Genomic DNA, 20,456 nt, shown 5'->3' with positions numbered 1-20,456 from the left:
TTTAAGCTAGCTGTTGGCAACATCATAGCATCCTGGTTAAGAGCCGGGACTCCATATGCTGATGACTTGCCTTTTAAACCTAGCTTTGCCTCTTACCAGCTCTGCTATCTCCGGCAGAAAATGTGCCTTGATAAACATGGTCTGGTGATAGTGAAGTCTTTGCAAGATGGCCCCCAAACAGTTCTGCCCCTACCAGTCTGATCTACCATAGTGGGTGGAACCTGTGGCTTCTTTGACCAACAGGATGCCTTCAAGGCCAGTTTAAACTACACAGAAATATCTTTACCTCTCTTCTATCTGGGTAGGAAAAAGGGGACTTAAAGCTGAGGTGCCCTGTGGAGAGATAGGCCATGTGGAGAAGTGCCTTTGCCCTCTGACTCATGAGAAGCACCCCCAACACATACCAGAAGAGGCTGTGTTCATGGCTTGCTCAGCCAGGCCCAAGACATGTATGAAATGGTAACAGTAATGGTTTTAAACCTGTATATTTTGCTGCTGTGGCCATAGATAAAGTTGCAGTGTTCTAAGTGTCTCTTAGGAAATGCCTGGCACTATATGTATTTGTGGAATTAAAGATTTGCACGGACTGACAGGATCCTCTCACCAGGCTTCATGCCCCTTCCCCCATCCTTGCTGTTATGCATTGCTTTATCGGGTGTTCATGGCTAGCCTTTGTAAGATAACTGAGTAACACAATGCTCTGAGATTACAAACACAGACCGACCGATGCCCCTACAATATCACCATGAACAAGTCCAAGGAGGAAGATGAGGAACACAGTTCCGGAGCATAGCACCTGGGAACATCAGTCTTGAAATGGAAAAACAGGTGAAATCAAGATGCATGCCCTCCATGCCTGCCTCCAACCTGTACCCCTTCCAAAATAAAATGAATGACCAAGAAAGAAACCAAAGAAATTGTGGCATGAACCAAAATGTCTGATTAACTTAATTCTTTGTACCTAATGTCCACATAGAGTATCTTGGTGGGTGAGGTGCTGAGTGGGTAGAGCCACTTGATACCAGGCCTGACTGACCACCTTAGTTTGATCCCTGGGACCCACATGATGGAAGGAGAGAACTCACCTCGATGGGTATGCCTTGGCATGTGTGTGCCCACACAGATACATAGGGGCACACACATACATACATACTAAATAAATGTAATAATTAAAAAAAATGTTTAAAGGAGTATCTTAAAGCAGGGCTCCCCAACCCTCTCTAGCCCTAGCTGTTTGATTTTAGAGCCTCTTGCTTCTGGGATACTGATGGACTCTGTTTTCCTTTGAAGCTTAAACTTAGAACCAACAATTCTTTTTTTTCTGTAATGAATTCTCAATTAGCTGTGTAGACTCCATTATCAGGAAATGCAAGAGTAAACAGATTCCATACATAATTTAAAGATCTCAAGTAATTCCAACCTCCTGGACGTTCTTCTGTAATTCTCTTTTGTTTCCGACATGATGCTCAATAAATAATCTGTTGATTATTTAAAATTAGTTTCTCTTATTTAAAAAAATTTCAAGGGGCTGGAGAGATGGCTCAGTGGTTAAGAACACTGGTTGTTCTTGCAGAAGACTTGGGTTCAAATCCCAGCACCCACATGGCAGCTAACTGTCTGTAACTCCAGTTCCAGGGGATCTGACAGTCTCTTCTGTTCTCTACAGGCATTGCACAACACAGGTGCATTTACCTACATGCAGGCAATACATGCATACACATAAAAATAATAAAATATATTTAAGATTTCAAAACAGTTTTGTTTATAGTTTTTCAGATAGATTAAGTTGTTCATCAAGATCCATGCTAGGGAAAATGACTCAGAGGACTCAGTGGTGAGTGGAGCACCCATTCATGAAAGACTGGGAGTGCTCTCAGCAGTAGCAAAGGACCACAGGAGGTAGCTAGCAGCCCCATGTCACAGAAGGAAATACTGAGGCCTGCATAGGAGTTCCTTTTTCCAGTTAGCAGCTGCGGCACTGCAGAATCTGAATCTGAACTCAGGTTGTCTGACTTTATAGCTGGTTCTCTCCACTCTTCATCAGAAATGACCAGAATTTCCCAGAAGAATCCTAAGAGCAAAAGGAAAGGCAGAATGTCTCAAAGCCAACGTCCAGGCAGCGAGGCTATTGATTAGCCAATAAAAGTGGATAGAAGCCCAGGGTTCTGCTGAACTGACTGGTTTTTGAGAGAGTCAGCAGTTACCCAGGTAATCACCACTCAGTGCCAACTTCTCATGACTTCATCCTGGTAGCATCAGACTTCACAGTCAGCCTGCCAGCCGTGTTCTTGTCCAAGAAGGATGATGCCAAGTTAGTTCCCTCATAGTCCCAACCTTAAATAATCCCAAATCGTCTCCCCATGCATGGGCCCAAGTCCCAGGCCACTTCATGCCTTGGAATCCCAGCTCTGTATTTCCTACACTAGGGACTCCAAGCTGTGTGGGTGAGCTTCTAGAACGCTCTGGACTGAAGTGGATTTCATTTCCTGCCTGTCTTTTCTCTGGGTCTTCTGGCTTTGACCATTCTGTGGTGTAGGCAGATCAGGAGCATTGTGGAGTGTTCGGGAAAGCTGGCCTGTGTTCAAACATGAGAAGGAGGTGGTACCTGCACAGGCCCTAGCTCACTGGAGGACAGTGTGCAGAGGGAACATGCATCCAAAGACAAACTTCCAGTTCATTCCAAACCTTTTCACTCAGTTGGATTTTACATTTCATCTGGACATCTGCTGAGTTGGCTAAGGAGCTGTAGAATTAGTGTGCACACCCTGTCCCCTGCCCTTTCCCAAGATGAGGACACTGAGAAACTCATCCATGCATGCATGTGGGCCAGGCTTGCGCATGCTGGGTGACTCTGTCTTCATTGTAACAAGTGTGTCTCTATCTGCCATTCTGAAGAAAAATGGTTAGGATGCAAACATTACCAATGACCTGGCTGGGATCCTTTGACTCTGCTCAGATAGAAACTATGGGTAGGCAAGAAATCTTCAAGTGTTGGTCTTTGACAGCGTTTGCCTAAATGTTTGGCATCTAAGGGTGGTGGCAATAGGCAGGTGGGAGCAGCAGCAGGTAGTGTCTTCTAGTGTCCAAGTACTGGTGCAGGCCTTGTGTATTTGACTCTTAGTCCTGCAAGTGTTAAAACTTCCGTGTGGGCCCAGGAAGTGGGGGTTCTCAATCCTTGGGTGTAGCTGGCACTGAAGCTTCTAGGCAGGCCTTAGTGATCAGGATTCCTCTTCACCTGAAATTTGAGATTATTGGCTCTAAAAACTTGACAGCTGTCTGGGCCTGCTGGTATCCAGGGCCCGCAGTTTCTTCTCTGATTCCTTTTATCCTTTGTAATCTCAGCTTTTTCTTCTCATCGCTCATGTCCTTCCTGCCTGTTCATGAACTGTTCAGTTGCTGCTTCTTGGGCTGTCAGTCAGCCGGCCACCTCGCCCTCTCGCAGTTCAGCCCACTGCTGTTGCTTCCACTGCCAGTCTGTGGTCTGTCTTTGTGTTTGCAGCTCAGCCTGTACCACTAAGAGTAGACACAAAGGATCACTAAAGAGAACCTTTTGGCCCAGTGTTGCTGCACCAGTGGCGGTAGCACAGGGGTGTCTCGAGCCAACTCGCCAGAGAAGGGGTGCTTGAGGGGCCGTCACCGCACTTGTTTTGGACCAATGGCAGCCTTAACACCAATCATCACAGTGGCCCTTCATCTAGGTCGCCAGGGGCGATGCTCCCTCTGGCTCAGTTGGAAATGGTTGTTGGGTCACAGAGGAGGCTATGATAGCAAAATACCGGTACATACTTTTTCAAACAACCCTGGGTGAGGCAACTTCCAGACTGGAGCAATTGCTCTGATTTTTGTTCAAGAGAGCTGGTGCTGGAATGGGGGTGGTTCAGCTGGATGTTCTCCTCACAGGCCATTTACTCAAGGCAGCTAGAGTAGCAAGGGAGAGTCCAGTAGTAGCCAATTAGGGAGTCAAGGTGCCCCGCCCCACACGGTCTTTGCTTCTATACGAAATGGACATCAGGAGTGCTTCAGGAAGAACTTAAAGAACTTACCATTAACACTAGTAGTGATTTTTAACAGACTTGAGCAATGCTCAGGTCCCCTTCATCTGTCTTGGCCACAGCAAGGAGTCCGGAGTACAGGAGTGGTGTAAGTCAATGGGGGAGACGTAGTGAGCCATTCTCACTGCCCTCGTCCCTTGTCCTTTCCTCTGCTTCTTGATATTCAAAAAGCAGCAAAGGAGGTGGGGGCTGACAAAGCCACCACTCACTCGGGTGGCTTTGCGCCAGCCGGCAAACAGCGCTCCTTCCAGGTGGATGCAGCTCTCTGTGGGCACCATGGGGAGCCAGGAGCAGAGTCTGGCTTCCAGCTCCTACTTCTTCCTGTGCCCACTTGAGTATGTGCCGTTGTCCCTAGACCCCCTACCTTCAGCAACCCAAGGCTTAACTGACCAAGAGGAAATGGGATATTCTCCAGAGGCTTTAAGAAAATCACCCGGATGCTGTTGCTGGTGGAGGCTAGGGGTCTCTCACTAGGAGGTTCTAAGCTCCAATGCTATTGGCTAACGGAGGTATCCTGCCCATCACCCTGGTGAGGGCTCTGCTTTACTTCCTGGAGGTGGATGCGGAGCTGGAAGAAAGCGCCATAAAAGTTGTGGCACATGCCTTTAATCCCAGCACTTGGGAGGCAGAGGTAGGCGGATCTCTGTGAGTTCGAGACCAGCCTGGTCTCCATGGTCAATCCAGGATAGCTGGGACTACAGGGAGACCCTGTCTCAAAAAGACCAAAAAAAAAAAAAAAAAAAAAAAAAAAAGTAATGTGCTGATTAGTACAAGGGTCCCGGAGAGCCTCCAGGAACAGGCCTACCTTTGATAGTGTCATCATATTTATCTCAGGACCCCAGGGCATTAGGAATTCTCTGCAACTACCTCAGAGGATCCTAAGACACCATACTTCCTTAATTCCTGGAAGAGACAGGGAAGAGAGGCTTTGGACCTCTCGTGAAAGTTGTGCCATTCACTTGAGAGATGCCACCAATTCACCTGACAGCTCAGGCACCAAGGCTGGTGGATGTCATTTATCAAGTAGATTACAGTGCTGCAGTTCACCAGCTACTGAGTTGGAGTCTGCTGCAGAAATTTAATGTGTGGCAGCTGCGTGAGTGGTGTCCAGCATTTTAAAAAGGTCAATTAAGAACTGGTTGATGATGGTGTAGCTAATGACAACCCAGAGGGGAGGGCAAGGCCCGTAAACAGCAGGGCTGGGACCTATATTACTGCAATTGAAGTGTCTAAGCATGGTGGGGAGGAAACCTATTGTCATAAGCCATAAAGCACATCTGAGCTTTGCAGCAGAGAGGGTACAGCTGTTTCTCTCTGCTGGCAGCACAGAGAGCAGCCTGTGAAAGGAGGGCTCAGCCCACAAAGGGGACAGCTGCAGCAGCTCTGCCAGTCTGCAGACAGACACGTCCCCTTCCTCGCCTGCCTCTGCACTCAAGCCTTCCCAGTTGGGGAGCAGAAGGCAGATGCTGGAGTGATACTCACAATGTGGGTCATGTTCCAGAAATCCATATTTTAAGTTGGGCCAGCCCTCTCCTCACCCCATGCATGTGTGGGTGGGCAGACAGGTGGGAGCCAGGCAGCCACCCCAGCCAGTGTTTACATCAAACACATCCTTTCCTGTCTTCCGTGGGTTCACAGTGTAGGCTAGGGGTCAGACGTCTATGCCAGACTCATAAAAGGGAGACAAGCCTGTGACAGAATTGGCTCGTGGCTGGGGAAAGGCACTCTATGGAGCTCCTTTTTCTTGGAAATCTGACAGGAGGGGTCTAGGACTGAGTGCTCCACTGCTAGGACAGGCTTTATGTCACCTCTACCTGTCGAGCAAGAAATTCATTAGAGCAATGGGAATGCTAGTTGATATGCAAAGCAGGCCTAGGGTGCCTAGAAATGTCTAATGACCCTCCAGTACACTACGAGTGTGGAACCAAGACAGGAGCTGATGCAGGCTAGGCGGGAGCGAGAACACCAACCTTCTTGTCTACTTTTTGGTTTTAATCTAGTCTGGGAAACCACATAGGCTTTAAGACCAAAAAGAGAAAGAATATTGCAATCCGTAGGGTTTGTCTTTCACACACTGGATATTTATTATTAGAAAATAGTTTCTGTCAGCTGTCAGTACCAAACAAGTTGAAGGGAGCGAGCCGTGCCGTTCACCGTCCTTTTTCTCCTTAATGATACTTAAGTAAACACTCACTGTGTGGAGAGTTGCCGCGCCTTTTTTTCCCTTTAAAAACTGAATAATTAAATGAGTTTAGTACAAAACATCCTTCAAATGTGACTTGTTCTGCAGTAATTATGCTGTCTCCTTGAGTAAGAGACATGAAAGAGATGAAAAAGACCACTCAAGCTATCAAATTACCCCAAGAATCCACAGTAGAAACTGGGAAATGAATAAACTGACCCAAGTAAAACCCATCCAAACCAAGAAACCAGTTTTTACATTGGCTTTTTGATTATCCTCTAAATTTAATATATATATATATATTTATATTTGAAATAGTAATAAAAAAGGAAGAATTGAATTGCATCCTTAGAAGGACAACCTTCCTCATATGTTAAAGAGGTGTTCAGAAAATTTCATACAGTATCTGCTAAATAAACATGTTTGGCAGCTTAGCAAAGATCATACGAGTGCAGCATCCATGATTTTTAAGTCAAACAGCATTTGCTTCCTTCTGGCAGAGTTTGTTTGCTCAGGCGATGTGGTAACATGGCTCCAGGTGTTCTTAGACCCTCAAGATCAAGGGAAGGGCTTGGGGGTGGCTCAGTGCATGCCCCCAGTGCAGAAACTTCCAAACCCCAAACAATGAGTCAACCAACCAACCACACAAACATCAAACAATTGTCTCCTTTGAGTTCCTCTTGACCGAGTGGAGGCCCAGCAAGGACTGCTGGTTAGAAGGTACATTGACAGACTTTGGAATGAGGAGAATCACCCTCTGATTGGTCCGACGCCATTCATTATACAATCGACAGTGGTACCTAAATGACACCTAGGAGTGGGAAAGGAAAAGTGAAAGATGAATAGGTGGGCAGAAGTTGACAATCAATTCAAGAAATAAACATGTCATTTAAAACAGCTTCCCAGGGCTGGCAGCACCAGAGTGGGAACAAGAACATTGTTGACAAAGTGTTCTAGCAAGCAACTGAGTGCTGGGGTGCTGGGAACTACTCAGGTGTCCCCCAGGTGTGAACACGGTGGGCCTTGCATGGCTGCTTCCTTTTCTCCTCCACATATTGGGTGAGATCAGAGTATAAGGAGATGAGGTACTTTCGAGTTGGGGTTTGTTTCTAGGTCAGTGATGCTCTGGGCCCCAAAGCTTTAGTTGTGAAGCAGTCTGGCTGGAGAAACGGCTCCATGCCTGTCCAGCTGAGCAGTGCACCTGTGTGCTCCTCATGTTGCTCATTTAAAACACAGAGCTTCTGGGTCTCCATGAACTCTTCTGCAGGTTAGACACTGCATACCACAGAGGACCCCATTCATACTTGGATGCAAAGAACACCCTTTTCCTGTGCTGTGGACAATCTGCACAGCTGTACTTGGTCCTGAGCATGGCATCCAGTCCTGTGTTCAACACCATACTTGCTTGTCTCTCCCCATGTACATGAAGTGTCTTGGGAGCAGAGCTTGTGTCTCAGTCATCTTTGCAGTCCCAGCACCTCTCACAATGTCAGATACTGTGGAGGTTGCTGAAGAGTTTGCTGAGTGAATGAATGAGTGAATGAAGATTCCATGGTTGTGCTCCAAGCTTAAGCCCCTCTTATGTAATACCTGATGGTACAGGCAGTGAGTCCTTCAGCAGTTAGGACCTAATTGTACCCTACAGTGCTTCTTTTTATGTAGACACATTGGAATGAGACACTTAAATCTGTTTTGGAGAAGCCTGGCAGAAATTGATGGCCTGCCCAGAAAATTCAGACTGTACCTTTGAAGACATACTTTAAAAAATGGGGTTGGGGGCCAGTGAGATGGGTCAAGTGGTAAAATCACTTGCTGACAAGCCAGATGACTGAAGCTCAATTCCTGGGACCCACATGGTACACAGGAGAGAAGAGACTCCTGTAAGTTGTGTGTGCACACGCACACACACACACACACACACACACACACACGAATGAATAAATGTGATGGAAAAATAAAATTGGGGGTTGTTTCCAGTTTGAGTGCATCCAGATTCCTCAGTATACACTGTGTAGGAAGGCACACATCAGCTCATAGTGAGGAGTCACCCTGGTCTGCCCTGTTTAATGGTCTTGGAGAGGGTGGGTTGGGTAGACCACTGTAAGAGTCCACAGCAGTAGGCTGACCTGATGGTTTTAACTCAGCATCTCTAGAAATAGAGGAGAATACAGATCTTGGTCCTCTATAGCAGCATCATGAAATTCAAGGCCATCTGTTCACATTTCTGAGGTGAGGAAGCAAATGCCATAGGCGGAGTGCCAGAGAGATTTATGTATGAAAATCATAAGCTTTTAAACTCTCACAGATGAACTTTCTCCAAAAGACCCTGACCAAGACAGCATGAGGTCCCTTTTTTCTTTTCCTTTCTTTACTTTTTTCTTTTTGTTTCATTTTCCTTTCCTCCCTTCATTCCTTTTTTTTTTTTTTAAAGTTTATTCTATCTTATTCTGCCTAGCTGCTGTTCGGTGTTTCCCACAAATAAATGTGAGGCAGGTGGGAAACCCTGCCCCTTCAAGAAAAAGGCAGAACACAGACAAATACTAAAGAACTTCTGCAATCTGAGAAGTCCAGAATCAAAATAGTGCAGAAAAGCTGGACTTTAACAGTCCCTCCTCCATGATGCTGTGGCACTGCACCTCGGGGTTAGCAACCCCAAGAAGTGGCTGTGGGTGCCAGCAGGCACAGGCTCAGGTCAGGCACACAGGGCTGGAATGTCCGTCCTCCACCTAGTGGCTGCCCGACTTTTGTGAGGCTGTCCGCAAGCTTTAGCCTTGTTTGTAAAATGTGAACAGTGATAGCTGAGAAACTGCTTACAAAGCAATTAGTACAGTCTCACACATAAGTTAGCATTCTTGATTTAAGATTTTCTATGGGTTAAAGATATGGAAAAGAAGAGTTTATGACAACTTTCTTAGATTCAGGAAAACTGACAGGAAATAGCTTGAGCTATTTTCTTTTTTTTTTTTTTGGTCTTTTTGAGACAGGGTCTCCCTGTAGCCCCAGCTGTCCTGGAACTCACTATGTAGACCAGGCTGGCCTTTGAGCTATTTCTTTTAATGGCCAGCTACAGGCTGTATCTTCTGAGAGCTGGTTAGAATATCAGTTCTGGTCTCCACCCAGACCTAAGGACTCACGGAGCACATCTTAACACGTCTCCAGGTGATCTGCCTCTACATTCGGTCCTGAGAAGTGTTGTTTCAAGAGACACCCAGAGTCGAGGACTTGGCAGGTTTCCTTGTTTCTTGGCCAAGAAATTAAAAAAAAATATCAGCTCACTTGTGTAGAGATACAAATGAGAGCATGCTCATCTAATTTAATTACTGCTAACTACCACACTCAACAGAGAACTTGAAGGTGATCAGGGCAAACACAGGAAGTTGGGCACAAGACAGAGGAAACAAGTCTGCAGTGGCCCCAGCCTAGTATGTGCCCGTCTTTAGATGCTTCAAGACACTCCCTGCCCAAAATGCAATATCAGGAAAGGAAAAAAGGTTTGATTTAGAGAAATAATGAGGCAGTGAGACAAAATGTGGGGAGGCTCATAGACTTTAAATCTGAGGTTTTAAGGAGAGGGTAGGAAAAAGGGTGCAGCACTATTATTTTTAAAGTACAATCATTAGGGATGAGTTTCCAAAGTTTATTCATTTATTCACATAAAGGACATTAAACTTACTGTCCTGGGTGGAGTCTGTTTATGTGAGTTATTACCACATGAATGGAAGGTAGAAAATGTCAGCACCCACATCTCCCTTTCAGGGAGGTGACAGGCTATGGCAGAGGTCTGCTGTGAAGTTATTTTAGCAGGCTTTGGGAAATCTATCATATCTTCTCTTGGGAAGTTTTGGGATGGGACCGGGGTTTCAGTGAGTCACGTTCCCTACAGTGGGCCCAGACCGCTTGTCTCTGCACCGTGTAAGGGGTCTGTTTAGAAGTGAAATGGCGGTGAAGAAATCTCACTGAACACTGAGGCTGTGTAGGCTGCTGGGGAGAGTTGCCATGTGTTGACTCATGCCTGCAATCCCAGCACTCTAGAGACTGAGGCAGAAGGATGGCAGTGAGTTCAGGAAGAGCCTAGGCTACATAGTGAGACACTGTCAAAAAATAAAACTACACAATAAAAGCAACAAGCAAATAAAAAGAAACTGCAATTGTGAACCAGCCCCACAGTGAGTGTAGGTTACTGTAGAACTAGATTCTTTTATAAGCAGAATTTAAATGATCAAACCAGGGGCCTAGGAGCTCACCGCCAGGGAAGTGGGTCCTTCATTTTCTTGGGTGCTGGGGCCTGGAACATCAGTGGTGCAGTGAGTGGAAAGATGCCCGGTACCACAGCACTGGACTCCAGCACCACATGAGGATGGAGACAGTTCATTGCTATGGCAGACTCAGTCCTTCACTGGCTCTGTCTGTTCATGCACTTAAAATTTTGTCTGACATAAAGTGTGATTTTGGGGGGGTACCTTTCCTTAGTCATGGATGGAGAATGTAGAGAACCTGACCTCCTGCGTCCAAGGTGGGCTTCTGGGACACAGGACTGGGGCAGAATTCTGAGTTTGCATCATGATAGGTCCCTTGCGGGCCACCAAAGGCACTTTGAGGTTCGAAGTGAGTGCTTGTCCCTTGTCACAGTACCACCAGCTGGAGCCAGCCGAGAGGCTCTTCCAGGAGTGCTCCAGAGGAGCCTGGCTTGGACTGACATGGTGTTTGTTTATCTGAGACATTTTCACAGCATATTCTCCTTAAGCTTGACAGCTTGTTTACAATGGGTTGCTGCCGGAGGGCACTTTGCAAGTGGCTGTCAGCTCCTGAATTACGGCTCTTGCCAGGGCTGCTCAGTACAGCATTTATCTGGGAAGGAATTATTCTATATTCAGTAACCTATTGCTGAGCTGACTCCACAGCACATTTTCTTCATACCAGTCAAAGTAGAGCGGCGCCTTCCTTCCCTCCCGCTACTCTGTATTTTCTAGAGGACGGCAAGAATAGGGGAGTTGGAGGGGCTGGGATGCCACAGGAAGGCGGCCCAGGGCCTGCCCTGGGCTGAGTGCTTAGATGCAAGTTCCCAGATGTCATCCTACTAATCTTCATGACCCAGGGTTAGCAATTGTTTCCTCCATTTAAAAAAGTGTATTATTATTATCACTATTATTATTATTATTATTTTGTCTAAGGAAGAGTAAAAGGTTAAGTATCCTCTTAAAGTTACTTAAGTATTAGGAGGCTGAATCTTGGACTCAAATGCAGGGCCTTTGGAGTGTAAAGACATGTGCTTTTTACTGTGCAGCACTGCCTCTCAGAAGCATTTCTGGAGTGCTGTATGCTATTCTAGAAAAGCCTAGTCTAGCTATGTTTTCCATCCAAGCTTTCTTTTCCATTTTTCTCTAAGTCACCTTCCTCTTTTCTTTTCCCCCTCCCCATGCTTATTAGATCGGCGTACGCTCTACAGAGGGATAATTCTAAGAAAACTCAGACTAAAAAAGGCTTAAATGTGTTATAAAAAACAATCAGTTCAACAACAACAACAACAACAACAACAAAAACCCCTCTTCTTGCCAGGTGTGATGGTGCATGCCTTTAATCCCAGCACTCGGGAGGCAGAGGCAGGCGGATCTCTGTGAGTTCAAGGCCAGCCTGGTCTACATAGTGAGTTCCAGGATAGCTGGGGCTACAGGGAGACCCTGTCTCAAAAAGACCAAAAACAAGCCTGGCTTAATTGTTAGTTTCCAGAGTACTTTCCTGTGTACTGTTCCACTGCAGCCGCAGGACACCAGGGAGGTGGGTCATGACCACTGCCACCACTTCATAGATCTAATGCCCATTTCAGTCTCGGAGGACTGAAATGATTCTCCAAGGTGGTGTGGCTAGCAGAGTGAGATGTAGTTAGACTATTTTCTGTGCGTGTGGTGTATGTGTGTGAGGCTACAGCAAGATGTAGAGTAGCACTGCAGCCTTACCACCTTGAGACAGGGTCTCTCACTATGAAGCTCGGGTTTTCAGTTAGGTTCACCAGCCAGCGAGCTCCCTGGAGCCGTCTGTCCCCCTTCTCCCAGTGCTGGTGTTACAGACACATGCAGCCATGCCTGGCTTTCTATATGGGGTGCTTGGGATTTGAACTCCTCTGGTCCTTGTACTTGCAAAGAAAGTGCTTTTGCACATTGAAATTACCCATTTCCCCAGCCCCTGCTTAATTTCTTATTCCTAACCCTCCTCTCATCACAATAGCAGCTCTGGATCAACTTCCTTGTTTGATTTACAGTGAACCAGGGCACACTTTACATGTGAGGACTATTAGAGGAGGCAATAATAGTTTTTGTTGGCAGCGGGGGGGTATCATTATCAGGGAGCAGAATGTCTGAATTAAGTGGAAGACTCAGCTGAGCTCTTAGCATGAGAACGTGCCCAGTTTACCATCATTCAAGTCATGTCCTTCTTCCTGAGCCTGAAACTCAGCCTCTTACTGTCTGAACATCCCACAGGAGAGGAAGACCAGAGCTGGAAGAGCCACAGCATGAGTAAGAGGGAAATAAGCAGAGGTCTGAGTGGCAGCGGAAGGAACAGGGAGGGAGGGGGAGCTGTGAGCTGTGACCAGCTCCACTGCTGACTCTGTGCTGTGGGATATGGAAGGGTACACTTTAGACAGGAAATACCTATTGAATAACAATCGAACGTGCTCAGATTACAACTAAGCAGACACAAGACAGCAGTGCCGGGACGGGGGGGCTTCTGGACAGATTCTAGTAGGCAGTGCCCCCTCTCCCCCAACTCCCACAGGGCAGCACAAAGAGGGAGTAAACAGTGTCCTTTGTGGGTGCCACCAGCTGGTGCCCAAGCAGTCAACTTACTGCCTGAAGTTAAAAGAATGAAAAAAAGAATGCTTAAAATTTCTCCCTCAGATACACCAGGGACATTTATTGGGAAACAACTTTTCTTTGGTGGCAGCAAAACTCTCAGCTAGATAAATTAGTGCTTTTATGGCCAGCAGAGTCAATATCCCAACACATGGAATCACCATCAGCAAAGTCCAGCCCCACATCCAACAAAGACTTTAGGCCTCGTCAGAACACAGGAAAGAAATAACCAGCAAGGAGGATTCATGATCTGTGTAGATGGCCGCAGCGGCAACTGCATCATTCATAGTATACCATGGTCCCAGAAACATGAAGGAGAGAGAAAGCACCATGCCTTAATCTGAAGCATCCAAGGTGTCTGACTAGTGAGGGTCCCAAACTCAGGCTTTTTATCTGATCTGTACACACACACACACACACACACACACACACACACACACACACATACACACACACACACACACACACACACACACACACACACACTCATATTCTCTCCCCTACTCCACCATGCACCAAACCACACACCTGTGCCATGCCAGCACGTGAAGGTCTGCTTTCTACCTGGCAGGTGAGAGGGAGGCTTGTGCCTGCAGTGACACTGCAGCTCCAGCAGCCTAAACCCCAGCCACCGGCCATACTTACTAGTGTCCAAAAGAGGTAAATTGTGAAGAGTGCGACAGTGAGTGCAATCAGTCCGACGGCTTCGAGCCGACTACTAAAGTGCAGGTGGTCCACGGCGCCCCGCAGGCACAGCCAGCCTGAGATGGTGGCCAGGGGCGTTATAAACAAGAAGCACACCATGTCTCCAAACAGAGTCCGCTTCTCATGCTGGGGGCCAGGGTTTCTGAGCCACTGTCAGAAAAAGAAACAGAAAAGTAAGGGACGAGGTTAAGTTAGCCAGTGTGGGGTGGGGGTACTGCTATCAAGTTGCCTTTGCTTCAAGATCTGGGCAGAGGTGCTTCGGACCTGTTCTAAGATGATAAGGAAGCATTAAGGGCTTATTTCCATACCTCAGTCCTCTGAATAGTAATGATAACAACCACAGTTTAAAATGTCCTTGCTGTAGGTGACCTGCTTTTTGTGAAACTATCTCAGTGACTACTGTTGTGAATTGCACTGATCCTTTGTGAAAAGCAGAAAAGATGTTACTCTGCTTTGGGTTATGAGTGTCCCCCAAAAGTTCATGCGTAAATGCTTTTTGGTTCTGGGTGCTGTGGAACTACAGAGGGCATCAGGCTCATGCCCTCAAAGGGGATCATGGGACATGGGTCTAATTTCTTTGCTTCCTGGTACTGAGACAACTTGCTTTAACACATTCTCTGACCGTGATATGCTGCCTTCATCAGATGACCAAACCAATACGGCTGCCAACCTTGGACTTGAACCTTCAGAACCATGAGCCTAAATAAAGCTTTTCTTGAAAAAGTTAATTGTTTCAGCTGTTTCCTCATAGTGATATAAAGCTGACCAATACAGAAGGTAACAGCTGAGGTCTGAGGAGCATGGTCATGTAGTCAAAGCTTTCCTGATTCTTCATTCAGAATGTGTGCAGAGAAGGTCAGCAGGCCCAGATTGCTGAAATCCTGCAAATTCCCAAGACAAGTTTTATTTTCAGGACTGGCTTTGGACTGGCTCTTAAGAAAATAAATCTTCAGCACTTGAGAGGCAGAGGCAGGAGGATCTCTGAGTTCAAGGCCAGCCTGCTCTACATAGTGAGTTCCAGGCCAGCTGGGGCTACAGGGAGACCCTGTCTCAAAAAGAAAAGAGAGAAGAGAAAAGAAAAGAGAAGAAGAGAAGAGAAGTCAAGTCTGAGTCCTATAACAGACTGCCTGATAAAAGCATTTTCTATGCCCAAGGCCACATGATCAGATAGTTTATGCCAATAATGTGATTTATACTTAATGTCTACTTTTTTTTTTTGTCTTTTTTTGAGTCAGGGTCTTCCTGTAGCCCCAGCTGGCCTGGAAGTCACTATGTAGACCATGCTGGCCTCAAACTCATAGAGATCCCCCTGCCTCTGCCTCCCAAGTGCTGGGAATAAAGGTGGGCACCACTGGGCATCTGGAGTCTGAGTGGCTGAGGTCAGTTACACAGGTATTATATACTTATTGATGCCAACAAAAATTCTCTATTCTCGGGTTCTTGATGGACAGCATTTTCCACATTTTAACACAAATTACTACTAAAAAAAATAAAGTATATCTTGGTGAGGATGGTGGCTGATGCCTATAATCTCTGTACTTGGGAAGAGGAGGTAGGAGGATCATGAGTTCAAGGTCAGCTTGGGCTACATGGTGAGACTGTTAAAAAAAATGTAAGGAGTTAGAGAGATGGCTCAGAGGTTAGGAGCACTGGCTGTTCTAGCAGAGGACCAGGGTTCGAGTCCCAGCACCCACATCAACCAGCTGTAACTCCAGTTCCAGGGGAATCCAATGCTCTCTTCTGATCATGGGCATTGCAGAACACTGGTGCACATACATACATATAGGCAATCAAAAATAAGCAAAATAAAAAAATAAAATATTAAAAAAAAATTAAGTACATCTGTGTGCCTTCACTGGGAAAGGATACCTGGAAGCCTCTCCTTGTCCTCTAATCCATTCTACACTGGATTACAATATGAGTCTGTGTTTACGTGTTGGTGTCAGCATATAGTAATAGGACCTGATGGCTTGTCTACAGATTAGCATGAAGACACAACCCAAGATAACTGACATTCCTATTTCACTGTCCTATGTAGTAATGGCGGAGGCCAATGAGCCCTGAGAAGTGAGGTAGGGTAGGACAGCTAATGGGGTAGGGTGGGGTGACATTGTTGGCTCTGTCTTCCTTCCAGTCCCCACCCAACGAACAAGCCCCTGCGCTGCCTGTCAGCATGAGCACAAACAGCAGTGCTGTTTGCTGTTGGCTGCTGAGGAGACACCCCAGGTGGCCAGGGCAGCAACTGCTACAAAACCCTGATGGAGGGTGACAAGAGATGGTGGAGATGGCTAGAGAAGGAAGGGAAGGGGAGGTCATGCTCAAGGATGTAAAGAAAAAACAGAATTGCTGCACAGAGGGCAGGCAAGCTGGAGTGTGCCTGGCAGAAGCCTCCAGAAATAAGCAAAGGGGGGCATCAGGAAAAGGCACAGAAGAAAGTCTGCGGGGAAGGCTCCTTCCTCAGATGTTTGCCTGGATACCCCGGCACAGTACCTCTAGGGATAACCCACTTTAAAACTGAGATGCTGAAAGAAGTCAATCAACTCCAAAGTGGACATGAATAAATATTAGGACACAGAGAAGGGGAGGGTTGACTTCTTTGTGCATATAAATCCAGCACTATGTGATTTAACAAATGATTTAGTGCAAACATATTAACCCTGCCATGTACTGTCACACCACCACATATGTTTCAGAAGCTTCAAGGAAATTCAAAGAGTTCTCATTAATTAACGTTTTCTTGCCTAAGTCCTGGTGATCTCGCTATGATGGGAGGAGTAGAAACAGGTCATTATTACCCCAGCTTTACAGAGACTAAACAAGGTTAAATGATTGCTCCAGGTGTTCTGAGGATCAGGCTCGCGATGCTTCATCAGATGTTATTAATGAAATATTTGAAAATTAAAATTCCAAGACATTTTTCAGTTTCTTAAAATAATGGTGCTCAAGTTGTAGCAACTCAATTTCTTTAGAGTTGAATTTTCCCTGGAGGCAAACAGGAAGTCAGTGTCGTCACCCCTGAGACTCCTTTTGCAGGAACAGTTGGCCCTGAGTAATATGCTACATGTGGACAGACATGCTAATTTCCTTGGCCGCAACTTCCTTTATTTGCTTTTACTTGAGAATTCTGGACATAGTTTATTAAAGCTAATTTTTAACTTGACTTACCTATGTGATTTTTGACATTAAGATATGGAAGGAGGTAATTCTGAACTGGTATTTACTTGATAAAGATATTGATTTTTATTTATTTATTTCCTCTATCTTTGTGTGTACATGTGCATATGTGTGCATGCTATGGTGTACATATGGAGGTCAAATGACAACGTCCTTCCACCTTGTCTGAGACGGGGTCTCTCATTCACTGCCTAGTCTACCAGGCTAGCTGGCCTCTGCACTCCTGGGGCCCCTTCCGCCTCTGCCTCCCATCTCACTGTAAGTGCTGGGATTACAGGTGTGTGCTTCTGTATCTGGCTTTATGTGGGTTTGGGGAAATCCAAACTCATGTCCTAACCAGGGCACGTGGCAAATGCTTTAACCACCGAACCATCTCTCCAGTCCTAGATTTATCTGATGAAACAAATGTATAGGGGTTAAGGGCCAGGTCCTGGGTTCATTCCTTAGTACCCCCCAATGAAAGATAAAATAAATGTGCAAAAGACAAACTAGAAATGACAAGTGCTTCTTCCCAGTGTCTTGTTTTCTAATTGTTTGCCAATCTTCTGTGTTTCTGAGGAATTTCCAGGCCACTTTCTATGTCTATGATTGTACTTTTTTTCTTTTTCTTTTTTAAAAAAATTATTTACTATTTTTATGTGTATGAGTATATTGCCTGCAATGTAAGTAAGTGTATCCACGTGTGCGTTGTGCCCATGGAGGCTGGAAGAGGGCATTGGATCCCCTGGAACTTGAGTTAGGGGTGGTTATTAGCTGCCATGTGGGTCCTGGGAACTGAACCTGGTTCCTCTGCAAGAGCAGCCAGTGCTCTTATACTATTTTTATGTGTATGAGTGTATTGCCTGCATGTGTGTAAGTGTACCCATGTCGTACAATGCCCATGGAGGACAGAAGAAGGTGTCAGATCCCCTGGAACTGGAGTTATGGATGGTTACAAGCTGCCATGTAGGTGCTGGGAATCGAACCCAGGTCCTCTGCTAGAGCAGTCAGTGTTCTTAACCACTGAGCCATCTCTCCAGCCCTATGATTGTACTTTTTAGCACTATTTTTGGGGAGTTCCAGCTTACTCTTTGCTGGTTATATTTAGATGTGGTGTTCTTAGTGCTGTTATGCAAAAATATGTGTCTTCTTCAAATCCCAAGTGCCACTTATCTCTCTAAGCAATAGCAGCAATGGTCTACTGTTGAGAAAAATATTGCCCTGAGCCAAGGTAAAGGCTACTGACAAAGCATCTTAATGCACAGACACTGGATTCAGGTTGAGTTCATAACACAGAAGATTTGATTAGCTTGAATTTCCAACAATATGGAATTATCTAAATTGATTATAGAATTTATGTAGAATATCACATTATAATATCAAGTGAAAATGTACATCTTTTGTTTATAGACATGTTGTATTGCTAAGTAGAAAAAATTATTCTGTACAGAATACATATTATGAACCATCATGAGCAATGACATACTTACAGACACACAGAAACTTATATTTACATAGAGTATTCTTACATGGACAAAGACTAAAGGGATACCAAACAAAATAATACCTATTCCTGGTAGAATTATGAGATTATGAGTGGGCTTTAAATTTTATGGAATGTACATTGTTTTTCTGAAATAAACATGGATTATGTGTGTGTATGTATGTTAAGTATGTATCCTGTGTATAAAACAGACACACATATTTGTTTGTTTTGTATTTTGAGACAGTATCCCTGTAGCCCTAGCTGGCCTGGAACTCACTAGTATAGACCAGGCTTGCCTCAGTCTTACAGAGCTCTGCCTGCCTCTGCATCCTGAGTGCTGGGATTAAAGGCATATGCTACCACATCTGGCCACACATAGGTATATTTGAAGAGAGAGAGAGGGAGAGAGAGAGAGAGAAGAGTAACAAACAGTGGAATAAGCATATGTTCAGCTAATGCATATCAAACCAAAGCAGTAAAAATACTATTACTGAGTTATGGCTGGGTCAGGCTCAGTGCTAGAAGCTTGGAGTTTATTATGGAGTCCTTACAACTCTTCTGTAGGAGCTAGTAGAATTTCCCATTTCTTAGATAAAGGTATGGGAGGAGCAGAGAGTTTCCTAACTCAGCTAAGGATAGATAGCAAGTAGATGTGTGAGGTGGGATTCAAACCAGCCTCACTTTTTGTTCCTTGCTTTCTATATTAACATTTTTATTTTGGACAAAATGTGCTCTCTCTCTCTCTCTCTCTCTCTCCTGTTTCTTTTCAACTTAGGTGGGACATGGTACTTCATGCTAACTGTGTGTATGAATGTTTAGCTGATGAGGATGTTATCATGGTAATTTTACAAAAATTTTTAGGCTGCTGCTCTGATCTATGTTAATTCTTTTATCTAACCAGAATGAGGTCCAATTTCTGGGCATTTACTCTCAACAACATTATCATGCATGTAAGCATGTTGATCTAATTTATAACAAACAAAAGGCTGCTCTTCTCAATTATTGTCCTATCACATTTCTGATTTTTGTATGACTTCTGCCTCTTTAACCAGTGACCCTTGCCATGCTCTGAGAAAGGTGATTATTCCACATCTCAGGAAAGGGTAGATAAGGTATAAGGCAGTCTTATTTGTAATCCACTTCCCACTGGGCCTCATCTGTACACTAGCAGTGCCTAGGACAGGGCTTGCCACTCACCAGGCACTTAATGATGAACAGATGACAACAGCTTGTGTTTCCTCAGCCCATACTATATGCCTAGCAGTATCCTATGTGTGACATGCAAACATTCATACAGTGATATTTGAAGGAGGTAATTACACAAGAGTAGCCTTGGCTTTTGTTTTGGATAGTCTATTCTTAAGGTGCATGCTCCTAACTATTCTCCATATCCTTAGCAAAAAATGAGGGAAATGGGGGGAGAGGATCATACCTTACCAGTTCTTATCAGTACAAGAAGGAGTATTTGCTTACTGTGGTCCCCCAGTGTGAGATATCAACTAATTCATCCTGCTACTTGTGGATGGAAGCAGCTAAAATACCAGTCCGAAATGGCCTTTAGTTTACCCTCAGTCTTCAGGTACACTGGTGGTTAGTTGTATTTTAAAAGCCAAGGTCAGAGCTCGAGAATACCAATTTGTATGGTATCTTTCACCTGGCAGGCCACCCGTGTTGCTGCAAAGGGCTTTGTGGGCAGCCAGGGACATCCTTATTGCCTTGTTTTCTCTGGTACCATAACAAATGTGAAGCACCCAGGTATGGTAGGTAGCGCATGTCTATAATCTCTGCACTTGGGAGGCAGAGGTTGGCATGGGTTATCTCCCGAGGGAGAGATCCTATCTCAAAAACCCAAACAACAAAAGAAAAAACACCCAAAGCAGACACAATTCATACAGTTGGAATACCCAGCAGTGAGTTGCCTGTTTTCCTATGGAAATCTCTCTTTAAAAAAAGAAAAAAAAAGCCGGGCGTAGTGGCACACACCTTTAATCCTAGCACTCAGGAGGCAGAGGCAGGCGGATGTCATATAT

The 20,456-nt window shown here is 45.3% G+C and overlaps 1 protein-coding gene across 1 annotated transcript in view; it reads right to left on the bottom strand.

Moving 5' to 3' along the window:
* Window positions 1-6,111: 6,111 nt before the first annotated feature.
* March3 (membrane associated ring-CH-type finger 3) overlaps window positions 6,112-20,456 on the bottom strand; it is a 176,124-nt gene continuing 161,779 nt past the window's right edge. Inside the window, exons 4-5 of the mRNA XM_008840974.3 lie at window positions 13,728-13,937; window positions 6,112-7,045 (exon numbers count right to left, since the gene is read on the bottom strand). Coding sequence (XP_008839196.1) covers window positions 6,887-7,045; window positions 13,728-13,937 — 369 coding nt within the window. The 3' untranslated portion in view covers window positions 6,112-6,886. The remainder of the gene's footprint in view (window positions 7,046-13,727; window positions 13,938-20,456) is intronic.

The sequence above is a fragment of the Nannospalax galili genome, unplaced genomic scaffold, assembly GCF_000622305.1.
Source record: "Nannospalax galili isolate Female #2095 unplaced genomic scaffold, S.galili_v1.0 scaffold490, whole genome shotgun sequence".
Classification (NCBI taxonomy): domain Eukaryota; kingdom Metazoa; phylum Chordata; class Mammalia; order Rodentia; family Spalacidae; genus Nannospalax; species Nannospalax galili.
The sequence above is the reverse complement of the archived record's forward strand: the minus strand, read 5'-3'. Positions and strand labels throughout refer to the sequence as shown.